Consider the following 16,760-nt stretch of genomic DNA (forward strand, 5'->3'; position numbering starts at 1 on the left):
CGACTCTTTCTGTTTTGCTGTAGAGCGGGTGGAGTACCTCGGAGTGGAATTTACCGAGGGAGAGGGCGAAAGGAGGGGGCGAGATTGGACAGAAGAGAGGGGGCAGGAGGAGAGGAAAGTCGAGGGTTGAGGGAGAGGGCAGGTCACATAGAGGTGGTGAGATTTTGAGGGGGGAAAGGGCGGACGGGAGCCCGTCACCAGGTCAATAGCCGAAGGGGAAGAGGGGATGGGGATCCAGACAGGAGGGGGCATGTGGGAGGATAGTGATAAACAAGAAGAAGCGAGATGCGATGCAGAATTAACAGGGGGAAGAGACATACCCGGTGAGAAGACGACGCCCCTTGCTACCCTTGAGCACGTCAGTGGAGGAGATGGTGGTCTGATTGGGATTTTGCCCTGCTTTTTTCCCACAGGTGCAAGCGGCACATCCACTGTGTCTGAGGTCTTGATGTGCTCCGCCCTTGGTGCTGCCGCAGCCTGAGGAGCTTGGGGTCCTGCAGAAGTGGGTTGTTCCTGCAATATGGATTCCTGTTGAGCCTTTTTGAGAAGGGGAAAATCCTTGTAGAGGTGACCCACTTGATGACATCTCCTACATCGATAAGGGATCCCTTCATAGTCGAGCTTCTGCTTCCTCGAGAATGTTTTCCACTATATAGTGATATGTTCCTGCAAGCCTCCTCTCGCGTCAAGGTGGACTAGGATCCTGGCACAGGCCATCATCCCCATCGCGATGTAAGATTTGTCTGATTCCATGAAGGTGCCCAGCGAGTTTCCAATTCTCCAGAAAATGTCCTCGGACCAGTACTGAAGTGGCAAGCCCGGGAGTCTAACCCATACAGGCCCGACCCCAATTTGTTCAGTTTCCAGGTCGAAGAGGGGCGTCCATCTTTTAAGAAGTACTGGTGCTTTTTCAAAGTGCCAGAAGGATGATAGTACCCAGCTCGTGTGGTCTACCCTTGCGAACCTCAACGCGAACCAGCCTCGCACGAACGTTTGGACCGAGGGGATTTCCGCCAGGTATTGGCCCCAAATTTCTGTTGCCCAGGTCTTCAGCTTTTCCGCTGAGTAGTTTCAGCCCCGGATGCGTCCCACAAGTACTCTGTCCACTAGATCCATCGCATCTCCCCACTGGATGTCTTCTTCAAGCCTCAGAATGATGTCCTCGGGTCTGGATTTAAAGCATCGCTGTTTCTTCTTCGGGCGGGAGGACATACGGCTAGGGTTAGCTAATGCCCTAGATCCTGCAGGAGCGTCGACTGGAGGAGGGGGGAGAGGGGTCGGGAGGGGGGGGGATAGCCTCCGGGAGGGGGGGATGGGGTTGTAGCTGCTAGATGTGACAAGGGGCGCGGAGAGGGGGAGGGGAGTTGAAAGAGGGGGGGCTTCAAGGGGAGCGTCAGGTTGTAGAGGGAAGGGAAGAGAAGCCTGAAGATTTGAGGGGCCAGCCTCGATGGGAGAGGATTGGAGGCACTCCGCTAGAAACCCTAGGGATGCCGGCGATGGAACAGAGAAGGGAGCCCAGGTGGAGGGTTCGGTCGGCTGGAGAGCAACAGGAAGGGTCGGATCCGTCGATTGAGTGAGATCCTCAAAACTAGCGGACAGGGTTTCACTGTACATACCTCCAGAAGCCGTGAACGTGGAGCGCCAGATGGAACCGTCTGCCAGCGGAGAGTCTGAGTAGTCCACCTCGTCAAGATCCATCGCCAGCTGCTTGGAATAATAAGTGACCTCGGAACCAGGTAACCGTCGCCGACAGCCAGGTGAGCCATTGAGCCGTTCAGGAGCGAGAATAGAGGGGCGGCAGTTAACCGTCCGGGTGGTAAACGATGGGAGGAAAGCGACAGGCGACTGCTGTAAGGAGTTAGGCGCGGCGACAAAGACCTCGCAGCGATCGGCAGAGGAGGGTAAGAATGATCAGGGTAAAAACGAGCGGGGTGAGAAGAGCGCCTGCGGAGGAGTGGGGGGGATAAAACAGAGGGTAAAGATAAAAAAAAAAAAGAATAACCCCCAGCTCAAGTCTCTAAGGGGGGTACGGAGGCAGGGAAGGCTGCAGGACCGATGCCGGCCTACAACCCCATTACACCAACAAAGAACTCCGTTCAGGCCATGTTACAGCGCCTGATCGTACCAGATCCTTCCGCCCTTTGAAACCCTTATTGGTCAAGATCATCACCAAAATGTCGACATTATCTGTATAACAATCCTTGCAATACTTTTATATATACATATGTGAAATTTATGTAATATAAATAATATTATAAAGAACCACGATAGATGCATATTAACCAAGGATCCAAGCAAAGAGAGAAAACAAAGTGAGTAACAATGATAGAGGAAAGATCGTGCATGATTCTCTCAAGTTTTTTATATTGACCCAAAATATAGGTTTAATATTTTACAACTAAAAATGTTTTTTTAATTTAGATACTTTCTTAAATATAGTACAATGGGATTGGTTTTAAGAGGGGGGGGGAGATATAGAAAGACGTGGGAGAGAGAGGGAGAGAGAGAAAGGAAGAGAGAGAGGAGGCGGGGGGGCAGGAGAGAGGGAAGGAGGGAGAGATAGATTTGGAGGGGGAAAGAGAGGGAAGGAAGAACAAAGACATCGAGAGATAGAGGTGGAGAGAGAGAGGGAGTGGGAAGGGAGAGATGAAGACAAAATGAGGGAAAGAGGAGATGATGGAAGAGAGAGAAAAGCAGAGGATAAAGATAGGGAAAGCAGGGGAAGAGAGAGAAAGAGAGAGAGAGGGATACATAGATTTTGAGGGAGGAGAGAGAGAAGGAGAAAGGGAGGGAGATAATAACAAAGTTGGAGACTGGAGAGAGACTATGTGATGGGGGGAGAGATAGAGGGAGGTGGGAGACAAAGGGAGAGAGAGATGAAATTGGAAGGGGTGAGAGAGGGAGGGAAGAAGAAATACATAGAGAGAGAAAGATAGAGAGGGAGGGGGAGTGACAAGGGAGAGATGGAGAGATAGTGAGGGAGAGAGGAGAGAGGGAGGGAAGAGAGAGAGAGGAGGAGTGAGAGAGGGATAGAAGGGGAAAAGATAGAGAGAAAGGGAAGAGAGAGAGATAGAGGATGAGGGAGGGGCAAAGAGATATATAGATATGAAGAGAGTGTGTGTATGTTTTGGGGGTGAGAAGGAGAGACAAGGAGAGATAGAGATATAGATGGAGGGGGGAAGAGGCAAGAAGAGAGAGGGTTTAGGGAGGAAGAGAGATATATAGAGAGAGAGAAGGGGAAGAGAGAGATAGGGAGAGGAAGAGGGGGGAGAGAGGGAGACACATAGAGACAGAGAGAGAAACATATGGAGAAAGAGTGTGTATGTTTGGGGCTGAGATAGAGAGACAAAGGAGATAAAATGGGAGACAAAGATATAGATGGAGGGGGCAGAGAGGGAAGAAGAGAGAGACAGAGAGGGAGGGAGGAAGAGAGATAGATGGAGAGAGAAGAGGGAGAGATAGATAGGGAGAGGAAGATGAAGAGATTGATAGATATGGAGAGAGACAATGTATGTTTACGGGCTAATATAGAGAGATCAAGGAGATGCATAGGTAGATAGATATATAGATGGAGGGGGCGAGAGGGAAGAAGAGAGATATAGAGAGAGGGAGGGAGGAAGAGAGATAGATATGTAGACAGAGAGAGAGTTTGTGTGCATAACATGTGTTTAGGGGGGTGAGATAGATATACAAATAAGGAGAGATGGAGGGAGGAATAGATATAGATGACTGAGAGAGAGGGAGAGAGATGGGGAAGAGAGTGAGAGGGGGAGATAGAAGGACAAGGGGAGGGAGATAAATACATATATGGAAGGTGTAAAGAGAGGGAAGAAAAAAGAAACACGCAGAGACATATACAAACATAAGAGTTAGATCTAGAAATTCATGAATATTTTGGTTTTTCACTAAAATATATGTATTAATTAGTGTATTTGATTTCTAATCCTATTTGATTGCTTGCACTAGATTCATTGATTTCATTGTAGATGTTGATTTCTAATCCTATTTGATAGTCTCTACTAGATGCATTGATTTTAGTGTAGATGTTAATTTCTACTCCTATTTGGTTGCTTGCACTAGATGCATTGATTTTAGTGTAGATGTTGATTTCTACTCCTATTTGATTGCTTGCACTGGATCATTGCTTTCAGTGCAGATATTGATTTCTAAGCCTATTTGATTGCTTGCACTAGATGCATTGATTTCAGTATAGATGTTTATTTCTAATCTTATTTGATTGTTTGCACTAGATGCATTGATTTCAATGTAGACGTTGATTTTTGATTTGATGCAACTAGATGTATGATGTACATTAATTTCAAAGTAATTAGATTAATAGTGTGCATTGATTTTAGTGTAACAACATAAAAATGATTGATGATGTGCATTGACTTCTATGTTATAGTAATTCAACCATAAATACAATATTTGAATTTTCATCCTAAATAAAATGTTCACTTACCTGAAATGCTTGCTTCCTGAAACTATAAACTATTTGTAATTGGCTTCTTTCTTATTATTCCTTTTTCCATCATTCAACATTGTTAATCACTTTGCATTCAAACGAGGTAATATAAACTTCTACCATTGAAAATTATTTGGGGTTTAACACTTCATAACTCACAATGATTGACTTTGGAGAAAGCTACTATTAATAGTGGAGAGCAAGAAAGACAAGATATGATGTTTACTATAGTAGCTTGAATGGTATATGATTTCAACTGCCATTTTCATACAATTGATATGAAAAGATGTCAAAACTAATAAGCATAACAATATGAACAGTAGAAGAAAACAACTTGAGATTGAACACAATGAAGATTGTTTGTAATTGACTACATTTTTATTATTTACATTTTCTATCATTCAAGATTGTTACATTGTCACTTTGCATTCAATTTTTATTTTATCATTTTTCATCATTCAAGTTACTAACAATCTCTCTCATCCCAACAAACTAAGGTAATTAAGCAAATTTAAAATTAAATTGACCAAATCAATCTTAGACATATTTAGTAAATTTAAAATGATCAGAATAATTAGATGTTCAACAAATTTTGTATGACCACACATGACAAAAACCAACCTAGATCCATCTTAACCCTGGATCTATCAAGTGTCAAGAGGGACCAAATCTCTCGAGGTGCAAACCTTTCCTCAAGTTTTGCACTAAAGAAAAAGGTTTTCACCTCAGGAGATTTGATCCATCTCGACGCTTTATAGATCCGGGATTAAGATGGATCTAGGTTGGTTTACAAGATTTTGAAAAATTAATATAAAAAAATCAACTTAAATATGAATTAAAAATAATAAATAATTTATGTAGTGAAAAAGATATTACATTAATTTGAATAATAGAAAATTCATTAAATAAAATAACTTTAATAAAATTGATTCTTAAATCTAACAATTTTAGAAGAATTAAACAATTTTAATAAACTAAAACTGAATTTATTAAATTTAAATATTTAACAAAAATCATTCTCTTAATTAAGAAAATTTAATAAAATTAGTTCCACATATGGAAATATTCATAACAATGATGATGATGATTAACATCCACTTAGACCAATATGGGTTATTAAACATTAAGAAAGTAAGAGATTAATGAGACTATTTAATATTTTATTTATATGATCAAAAAGGAGGGAAAGAAACATTCATATATCACATAGTTTTGTTTACTTAACAAGTGAAGAAGATTGGTAGTGTGGTGAATATTTTGAAAATTAGAATGAATGTGAGTAAGAGCCAAACAATCCAAGAATAAGTGTTTGTCATCTTCAACTATCTTAGTATCGCAAAGGTGACAAACTCTTTCTTCCTAAGGTATTTTGGGAATTGACCAACACCCGGTTTCTCTTTAGAGCTCATGAGAATTAGTTCTTATCTTGATAATGTTCATTTTCTTCTTAGCACTAGGCAAGATAGAAAGATAATTCAGGTTATCAAGATTGGGGTCGATCACCTCCTTATAATACATTTGCTTCCTTTTTCCCTCTAACTCTTTATCATCCCGCAACTTATCCTTAAAGTTGGAAGTAATAATATTTTTAATATTTTCCATATTCTCCAAGATTAACTCTTCCTTTATCCTCCAATGATCTAGCCAAGACTAAGCATCCTTATGCCAGCCTCACTTAAGCTAGAGCTGGGGGTTTTGGCTAGAGTTAGAAGCAATTTTGGAGAACCTATTGGCTTCCATGTTGTATAGCTTCTCCTTATACATGAGATACCTAATAATAGTCATGCTTCCAGTGGGGGGAAGGCTAGCTTTAATCAAGAGGATAGGCTAGAGAGTATTTCCTTTAATCTTGAGGTTGTAGGTTATAAGGATCAACTCAATTTTCTCCACAATTCTCTAAATATACTGCAACCAAAACTTGACATCCATATAAAATAACAAGGGTGATGAGAGTCTCAAAGAGGATCTTTTATTTACTCCATACCCAAAGATCTGTCAACTTACTGTAACAACACAGATTTAAAATATATCAATAATTACATCAATTTATGTGATTAATAATCAACACATAACTATTCAACTATTTAACATAACATTTTCGAAAAACACAAGTAGAGATGAGTTACATGTATCGACGACATTCCTTACTTGTGTTTTTGGAGTTGAATGCTCTTTGAATTCTGCTAAATGCAACAAAGTTTTTGGGGACGACTCTCCACCCAACTGTAGGCTCAGTTGCACATAATATTTCTACAGTTGGCCACCCTCGAGCCCTCAATCAACATACTACTGCCAAGGAATCCTTTGTCTCACAACACTTTTCTCCCAAGAGAATGGATGAAGGAATGATGAATTTCATCTTCCTCATCATCCATTAAATAGACCAAACAATGAAAAGGGGTCTGCATTCACACATTCCATGTGTCAACATGCAACTTTTATTTCTTTATTTTAAGTTTTACTTAATTTAGTATTTCTTTTAATTTAACTCTTTTTTATTTTATTATTTTTTTACTTTTTGTTAAAGTTTTTTTTTCAGAGCAAAAAAAAGCATGATTATATTATATAAGATATATAAAAAAACAGATACATTGGCAGAAAGATCTTCATAGGGGCTATTTATAGCAGAGAGATAGGATTTCCAAAAGATCTTCATAGGGCTATTTATAGCAGAGAGATAGGATTTCCAAGATTATAGCCAGCCCGTTGAGCTGTCAGAAGTTGCGAGATACTTTTTGTTAAAGTTACTTATTTATACTATTTTAATAGTTCTCTTAATTTAACTCTTTCTTATTTTATTTACTTTTTGTTAACTTTACATATTTTTACTATTTTTATAGTTTACTTTTATATATATATATATATTTAGAACTACAATATTATTATTTACTATTTTATTTATTTATTATTAATATATTCTTTTTATCATTTATTATTTATTTGTTATCATTATCTTTTCTTTATTGTTTATCACTTATTTACTTATATTTTAACATTATATTATTTTATTTATTAATAGAGGACATTACACTTACAATTGTTTTCAAGCTCATAATAAGTTTTCCAACCTCCAATTATCTATTTTTCAATTCTATAATTTCAATTGAGCTATTCTCATATATTTGTATGAAGAAACTTTGTCGAGGCAATTATTATCATAAATGAAATTATCATAATTGATCTATTTGGATTTAATTATCATGAATTTGGTCTTGTTGGTATTAACAATCATACACATCTTGGAGCAATAATCTTGGAGGATTCCAAGTTGCTTGTCAAGATTGTCATGGCTCTTGGCTAAACGAATGATATCGTCAATATAAAGGAGAAGAGTAATGACCATAACAGTGAGCTTGAGGTCATCACATTCCACAACTTCCAAACATTCTTCCAGCTTATCAATGTAAATGCCAGAGAAGAGTTAGGAAGAGGGGATACCCTTGCTTAACTCTGATGTTGCATTTAATTTCTTTTAACTAGCCCTTAGAGGTCTTAAAATTGGAAATTACATCTTTGTATATCCTAGTCATAGCAACCCTCAACTCGATATGAACATTTATCTCTTCTAGTCTCTTCCATAGCTTATCCCTAGGAACTGTGTCAAAAACTTTTCTAAATAATGGATTTGAGACTTCTGCGATCTGCATTTTGTGTGGTTATGTCTTCTGGATCCATCACATTTTTTTGTTTTATGTATCGACGTTTCGAACCATCCTCTGTGGTTCATCATCAGAATTAGATATCAACAAAACAACATAAGAGATCAATTTTGTTATTGTGACATTCCTTTGTAATGACCCTAAGAGTAACAATATGATCTATACAGAGTGATGTCTCCTAAATCCAACATGCCCTTTAGCTCCTTTATCATGGCTTTCAAGCCAAAGGCTAATCTTCTTTTCCAAAATAAGCCCATATAGTTTGGCTAAAATGTGGCTAATCAACGGTCTTGTAGTTAGAGGGAATGTTTTCACCCTCACTTTTAAAGATAGTCACAATGAAGCTTTGCATCCAAGGCTTAGGGAAACTTTGTTTCACTTCTAAATCCAGTGATGAGCATAGACCTACCCATTTTGAAAATTTCATCTTGGTAGCCTTCAATATCCTTAGCTTTCCCATTAGTAAACTTGGCAACCTTGAACTTCACAACTTCCAAAGAAAACATATCCTTCTCTATAAGAGTGTTCAAGATGGTGTATATAATCTATTTCGCTTTTTCTTCTGAAAAAAAGAGTGTTCAAGATGGTGTACATGGTGAAATCATAAAGATAGATATCCCAATTCTTTGAAATTCACTATTTTTTTCTTAAAATAAGATTAAATATAAAGTTTAAATATTTGTTAATTATAAAATTTTGTTTTTTGAAATTTATTTAAAATGTTTTATTAAAATTTCAAAATATATAGTTTTTAACAAACTTCACTTGGCAAGTATATAAAAATGCAAAAAAAATGTGAATACAAGATCTCATGCTGAATCCCCAAAATATTATCCTCACAAAAATAAAATACTTTAAACATTCCTTATAAAACTTCTAAGTTATGCCACTTTTAAAGGCTAAGCTTCTAAATTATGCCACTAGTGATATGCAATAACTATATGAATACAAATAAAATTTAACTTATTGAAATACTCACATTAACTTTAGTTATTTTAATCTAATAAAGTAATTGTGAATACAAAATCCCATATTGAAATACTCTAAATATTATCCTCACAAAAATAAAATACTTTTAATGATTCCTTATAAAACTTCTAAATTATACCACAAGCTTCTAAATTATGTTACTCATCAAAATAATCATGTTAATCTTTAATTATTTTAATTACAAATTTAAAGCTATTGTTGGTCTTTCTCTTTTAATATTTGAAAGGAAAAAATATATATATATGTGTTCATAAACCCCCTTAAATTTAGAACACCAAGCTAATCACTAGTAATATATAAACCAAGCTATATCATGAGTAATATACAACTATATAAATACCAATAAAATTCAAGTCATTAGAATACTCGTGTTAACTTTAGTTGTTTTCATCACTAGTTTATTATTGGGTGTGTTAATTGTTTTGGTGGTTTATTCGATTTTTTTCTATTTTATAATTAATTTTAATATCTAAATGAAAATTTATTGGTTCAAAGTAAAATGTTATTATAAAAAATATAGAAACTCCAATTAAACTCTGTGGAATAATTTAATTCCCAAGAATATCCTCCCTACTTCCCCAAATGGAGACAAATATATATAAATAATATGATAATAGGATAAGCTTTTAACACAGTACGTAAGCAATGTCGGTCTCATTTTTAATTTGTTCAGAATGTTGTAACCGGCTGTAGACAAGCTTTAGACAGAACTACGACACATCTTCAATGCATAACACGCTGATGTGATAATGAAAGTGTGTTATGTTTCTTAAGGTGACAAATTGATGGATTATCATTATGTTTTTTCAGGTTCAAATTATGTTCAAACCTTTTAGTGGGTCAGCCAAAAACAACAAAGTAGTTTAACAAGGTGTAAATTTTGTTTTGAAAATTATAAAAAATTTGGTGAAATTTAGCAGAAATTTTGGTTACAGTTGTTAAGTTTCATGATTTTGGATGTGCAAAAAATTTTGACAATGCTAAATCCGTTTTTAGATTTTGGATGCGCAAAATTTTCTGATAATGCTAAATCCATTTGTAGGGTAAAAACAGAATTTAAACACTCCTGAGTTAAAAGAAATTATTTAAATGAACTAAATTTCAAAATTTTTTACCCTCCAAACAACTCATGCAATACACACCAACCAAACCAAACCAGCTGCAACATTTGAAAACATGTGTTAATTTTTAACCCTCAATCATGAATAAAAGGAGCGAGCTTCATGGATATAGCTCACGCTAATTTAATATTAACTCAGAAAAAGCTCTGGTGTGTCACATGCAATACAATCCCATAATAATAATGTCGAGATCAATGCGTTCCTGTCTCTGCTCTGCTGCCATCGTTAATGAGGAGCGTCGACACTCGTGCCAAGGAACCACAACGGTTATTCATTAATCAACGTACCAAAGAATATAAATTTCAATTAATAACTCGCTCTCAGGTTTGAACCCAACCACACTCAAACCTAATATTGCTTTGCTTCAGTATTGCATGCAGAGAAACAGTGAACCCTGGCCCCTGGGTGTTATTCATGGGCCTTTAAAAAATCTTTACAGAAAAAAGGAACGGGTTTTGAAGTTTCAAAGAGGTTGAAGATTACAATGTGAAGCAATGGAGAATGCAGGCTCGAAATATTTGCCACTTAATATCTGCTGGGTGATTATCTTGTTGGCTTCATCTGTCCAGTGAACTCCGTCCCAGTTGACATGGGAAGCTGGATCAGGACATGATTCTGCAGTCACAGAAGTATTTTTTATGGTTCCTGTGGATCCACATTGAACTGCGTAGTTATAGTTGTATTTGCCCCCAACTCCGCAGCAAGCCCTGGTGGTGAACTTGAAACCTGTAACATAAAAACATCAGAGAAATCATTCAACATTTAAACTTAAAATTTACCAAATCTTCTAAATTCTTTTCAGAGATTTTAGAAGATTTAATCCATGAGAACTGTGATTTCAAATTCTTTCTTAGAAATTTACTATTCTCAAACCACCCATTACTAAAATTTCGAAAGAAAAATCAAAACTATAAAACTCTCAGCTGTGGCTTTGTGATTAATAATAGATATTCTAATCTTATCTCACATATACACAAAAGATAATAGAATGGCACTGTGGTTTTGTTGCTAATAAAAAATATACTAATACTAGTTCAGGCATGCATAATTAAATAGACCCAAAATGATAATAATAAATATGCAAATCCATGATTACTAGGCCCAAAATGATGATAATAAATATGCAAATCTTCAGTCACACAACCATGCTATTTTATATGTTTTGTGTTTTGAAGCTGTTTTGAGCATATTTCCTGGTTATTTACTTAGATGTTGAAATCGCAGAGCATATTTCCTGGTTATTTACTTAGATGTTGAAATCGCAGGTTTTAGTTTTGAACTCTCCACAATCCAAATGTTAGTGTTGAGTTCATTAAAAAAATCCATCAAAACTATTTTGCTGCAAAAACCCAAAACTTATTTTAATTAAACAAACACCCATACATGACTAGGCCTACCTGACTAACTGTTCTCACACATGCATTAGGCCTACCTGACAAACTGTTCTCACACATGCATGACTAACTATTCCCAAAATTAAACTAGACTTACTAATTGGAATAACAAACTAAAACCATGAGCTAACTGGAATTATTAGCACATTCCAACAACCATGTACTGATAAATTCACTAAAACATATTGTTGAACAGAGTGATGAATACCCACCATATTTGGAGGGATTGACAAAGAAGTCATAGACAATATCATAAGTATTCACATATATAATAGTGGCATCCGGGAGTTCCTTGCGGGTAACAGCGAGCTGCGCTCGTAGCATTCTGTTATAGAGGCGAACAGCATTGTTGTAGGAGAGGGAGCATCCATATTGATCAAAATCATTAGAGGAATGGGAAAAAAAAGTAAGCCAGAAGGGTTGGCAACCCTGAGGACCCACATCCTTTACCATAATCATTCTGGCGCCTTCTTTGTACAGAGCCTGAACTCATTCAAACCACATAAAAATTTCAGTTCCAGAAGGCCAGATAATGAATCTTCTTGTTAAGAAATATAGAAAAAACAATATAAAATCAGACCTGCACAGCTCCCCTGATAGACCTGGCCACCTTGGGAAGAATCGTCCTTTGGACCTCCGAGGTATTAAGATGAAGATTCATGTACCCAAAGCTGAAGTCATTGCCTCCAATTTCTAATACATAAATCCCTGTTCTGAAGGCATCCATGGTTGGAAGGTAGCTGACATTGCCATGAGCTTGGATGGTTGCAGCGACTTGCTGCTTGAAAATCTTGTACTGATTGATCTGGACAGTAAGAGAAATGGGGGCAATGAAATTTGTTACACGTACAGTGGCACCTGCAGCCGCAAAGTTGGCTCCATGATCGAAACTCGCAGACACAGACTGTAAATATGGGCTCAGGAATGGCAATCCCAATGCCTCCGCTGTTAATCAACAATATCCAAACAAAATAATTAGAATCTTTGATGTAATTTTTTGGGATCCATCACATTGAGTATTGTGGTTAGACTTTTCGAACCACTCGGATCCCTCACATGATTAATTTGGGTCGATTTTCGAACCAGTAAGTGTGTCCACAAATAAACCTTTAGATGGACATTTCAAACCAGCAAATGTGACCCTTCTAAACTTCAATCCAAATTATATTGAATATAAGTAATTAGGGTCCATATTTCCAACCAGCAAATGTGACCCTTGGAAACTAATACCCAAATTATACAATGTCATAAATCCCAAAGCATTATATCAAGAAAACCAGAAATCTTCAAATTACTAACACGTTTTTCTTGAAACAGTACTGAAAAAACAATTTACCAAAAAATTCTATTGACAGTCTTCCATCGCTGTAACGATTTACAGGTCTTCCAAACAAAGTTCGGCCATAGGGAGGATTCTCCGCGAGCATATTGTAAGGGAAAATGTAATGTATTGTGCCCGTATCAGACGTGGAGTCCCCAAAGTTAAAAACGGCTGGATATTCACAGCTACTATAACACATTGCAGGCAGCAATGTCATAATCATAACTATACAAGCCCCACAGCGTTTAAACAAAAGAGAATTCATGATGACTCTGTATGGTATAAGCTTCGAATTGAGTAAATATTTATACAAAAATCTCTACAGTCTTAAGGCTGAGAATTCCAGAAAAGCAACCAAGCTTTAACAAATCTTCAGCCGACGGCAATGGCTGGAAAGAGATTCGAAATTTTGGCACCACCGTTGTATTTTTCTCCTATGTTTTCTAATCATCTTTAGGGTTCCTCTTCTGTATGTTACCATAAAATCTATCATCCTAGTGTTAGGTCGCATAAGATCCTCAACAAAAATAGGATCCACAACCACCATCGCCTTAGTAGTGATTTTCCTTCTTGTATTGTGGGAAGATGTTATCCCCACAAGGGAGAATTCATGTGCAAGAATTATAGGTTCAAATGAAGGATCCAAGGTCAAATGGTTCTCTAAGGTGCTTGCAAGTTTTACAGCCTAAAATAATCTTCAATAAAGTATGGTTTCGAGTGGGATAAAATAGTGAGGTCAAGGAACTAATGAATCAAAGTATGCTTTGGAGAATGATAAAATAGATTCCCAAACACAGGTTACTCTGAATTTAATTATTTACATCAAATTATAAATTGATGGAGAATGGAGGATCAATTCCTAAACTCATTAATGAATTTCTGGGCATATGGAGTTAAACGAGGGGAAATCAATAGATGAAGACCTTGGATGTAGATGGAAAAGAAAGAGGAATATCCTATCAATCTAACCCTAGCAACTTTCCCTAAGTAGGAGGCTTAAGGTCAAGGAATGCAATCTATTTTCCTTGATAAATACTTGATAACAAATTTTGCATATGAAGAAAATAGAGTTCATAAGTGTTGGAAATACTAAGAGGGGGCTGAATCAATATTTAGTAGATTAACAAATTTTTAACCATCAATAACTCACAATATTAATTATCTGAGATTGAACACATCAACAAAGAATATTTATATATGAAGAAAATCACTTTCAACTTTTCTTAATATATAAATAGTACAATCAACTTTATTAGCTCCAACTAAAACTTTCATAGGCACCAACCTACAAGAAACACCAATCCCCTAACTAAGCACCAACTTAACAGAATTTGTGGGTACCAACCCATAGGAGACACCACTCTCCTAATTAAGCACCAACTTAGAAATTTGTATATTCTTGGCCTTGTCAAGAACAACACCTGGTTTACCATGATTTCGCTTTCTTTAGTGCATTATCACCCAACCAACCCACCCTTAGGTTTGCACCTTCAACCCTTATTACAACTACCTGTCCTACTCCTTTGTCTATTCCTGTACCCTGTCCTCTTCTCCTTGCGACCTTAAGCCTTTATACCTTATCCAATACCCTTAATCTTGTTCCTTTTCTCTTTTTGATTTCCTGCACACCCCACCTTGTTATTTGCTCCTATGCATGGCCTTAGCTTGTCCACAAATATCTCTTTATGCTTAACAAAAAGGGTATTTTCCTTCTTCCTGTGGTTACACAACTAGGTCTAAAACACAGTAAATTGGGTCCTTATGATAAAGCATTTCACAAAAATTGTAGCCTCAACAATTCAAGTTACACATTTATTTTATTTTATTGTCCTACATACCTATGGCCTAAACATCTCATCACCTTCTACAACCTCTTAATCATTGTGCACAATACAAGGTCCTTTCCTGTGGCCTGCTTAAGTTTACCAACTAGTTCTTGTAGGAGTTCAACCTACTCCACAAAATCCTAATTCACTAGTGTTAATCCTTCAAGCATAAAATAATATTACTTGATTGCAACAAGTCCACCATCACTACCCTAAAGTTATTGTCTAGAATTGCAAACCTCTATCTTCTCTTAACAACAATATTGTTTCACCTCAAAATGCAAAGCACATTTATCTATAATGCAAGGCTCGTCCTCTCTAATTTGCAAAGTCTCTTTCTCAACTGCAGAGATTCATTGCCCAAAATCCACAATTTGTTCATTAAGCATGCAAGACCCAGTCATGTTATGTTATTTTTGGCTCTTCTTGCTTTCTTCTCTAAACTTTGGTGGACTTTTTTTGTTCCTAGTAGGAATATTTTCTTCTTTGAGTTTCTTAGGAGACCATATCATGTTGCTTTTGCAATCATGACCTATGTGTCCAATATTGTGACATTTATAACATTCTATATTGTACATGAACAATGGAGAAATTGAATCATAACTTATCTTGTAGCCAATAGGTCCTCTAGTTTTGTAGCTTATAAAATATTTTTCAGAAGACTGATAAAGAATTATTTTTCTATGATCATTCTTGGCATAGGCCCTACAATCCTTGATCGATTCTCACTGTTACTTACATATAGAGAAGATTCCTTGAGGACACCAAAATAACTTCTTGAAAAGGAAGCATTTGCAACATTCTTCTAGTTTTCATTGTGATCTGACCTTTGAAGGACAACGACTTTGTTTTCAAGTTTTTCTTCAATATTAACCTTTGGGAATTTGGAGCTTTTATATTCTTTGCAAGGAGATTCACGTGAATAACCAAGTCCCTTTTACCAAATGATGATCTCTGATGGCAGAGAATCTCATCCAATGATTGAGAACTCTTCAAACTTTTGCATAGCATGTCAACTTCATTTTTTAATGAGGCAATCTCTTCTTTAAGGTTCTCACAATCCTTTTGAAAATAGCAACAAGAAATGATAAAAATAGAATCAAGAATATTCCAATTTAATTTGTCCTTGAATTAAATTGTGAATTAAAATCGAATTCAGTCTTAACAGCTAGTTGGGAATAATTAATTAAGTTATTTTGACTTAATTAGTTGGAGAAATTCAAGTTAGAAGTCTTTTTGAAGCCATGAAAGAGTTATCCCTTAAATTAAGGAGATAAGATTGAGTTATATTTGAGTTGTAATTAGATAACTCAATTTACTGAGTTAAGCCCAGTTAAATTAGTTCCAAACTGTTTGAGGAACTAATAGAGAGTTAACAGTCAGTTGATGCATGCATGCACTCAACTAGTGTACTCCAGTTAACTGAAGATTCCCTCATCAGAAACTCATGCATGCCTATTCTGAGAAAGACTCAGTTGAGATTAAAGTCAAGGACAGTGTACTATCAGTTGCATGTGTTTTCCTATAAAGAAAACTCATGCATGCAGAAGGAATCATTCCTTGAGGATTGTGCAGTTCTGACAGTGTGTGAGAGCAGTGTTCCACTTGGTGAGGTGAAAATCATCCACTAGGAACAATGCAAGGAAATAGGAGCTTGGAAGGCAGAGAGGAAGGCTTGTGAGAAGCCAGGATTTCCTGTGAGCATCTGTGAGGATTGTACTGAGAGCTGGATAGCTATGAGAGTTAAGGCTTTGTATAATTTCTATGTATTTCCACCTTGTATGATAATATAGATAGTGGGGTTTTTAGCTGAGGCTTTCCCCAAAGTATTTTCATGTGTATTGTGCATTGATTCTTCTTCTTCTGGTTATATTGTTCAGCTCGATCTTTAAACTTTCGCAAATTGATAGTAGAAGTAGGATATAGTATTTTGCTTTGGTTATATTGCATTACTGGGTTGACCTACAGGCAGATTTTCTACATA

General features: G+C 36.6%; 1 protein-coding gene across 1 annotated transcript; it reads right to left on the bottom strand.

Annotated features, from left to right (window-relative positions):
* Positions 1 to 10,316: 10,316 nt before the first annotated feature.
* On the bottom strand, positions 10,317 to 13,553 carry LOC149257414 (GDSL esterase/lipase At4g01130-like). The gene is made up of 4 exons (XM_089369721.1): positions 12,966 to 13,553; positions 12,210 to 12,574; positions 11,842 to 12,112; positions 10,317 to 10,961 (listed from the first exon to the last, which is right to left on the bottom strand). Exons 1-4 carry the CDS (start codon positions 13,213 to 13,215, stop codon positions 10,699 to 10,701), a joined length of 1,149 nt encoding a protein of 382 aa, XP_089225847.1. The 5' UTR covers positions 13,216 to 13,553; the 3' UTR covers positions 10,317 to 10,698.
* Between the last annotated feature and the right edge of the window lie 3,207 nt (positions 13,554 to 16,760).

The sequence above is a fragment of the Pinus tabuliformis genome, chromosome 6 (assembly GCF_031772625.1).
Source record: "Pinus tabuliformis cultivar Carrire ecotype Pingquan chromosome 6, CPIR1, whole genome shotgun sequence".
Lineage (NCBI taxonomy): Eukaryota > Viridiplantae > Streptophyta > Pinopsida > Pinales > Pinaceae > Pinus > Pinus tabuliformis.

What these genes read in the sequence shown, in the direction of transcription:
- LOC149257414 (XM_089369721.1), bottom strand. Translation starts at nt 13,215, where the DNA reads ATGAATTCTCTTTTGTTTAAACGCTGTGGGGCTTGTATAGTTATGATT. An exon ending in CTATCAGGGGAGCTGTGCAG is followed by an intron (nt 12,113 to 12,209) that starts GTCTGATTTTAT and finishes GAATGAGTTCAG; the next exon opens with GCTCTGTACAAAGAAGGCGC. An exon ending in TGTCAATCCCTCCAAATATG is followed by an intron (nt 10,962 to 11,841) that starts GTGGGTATTCAT and finishes TTTATGTTACAG; the next exon opens with GTTTCAAGTTCACCACCAGG.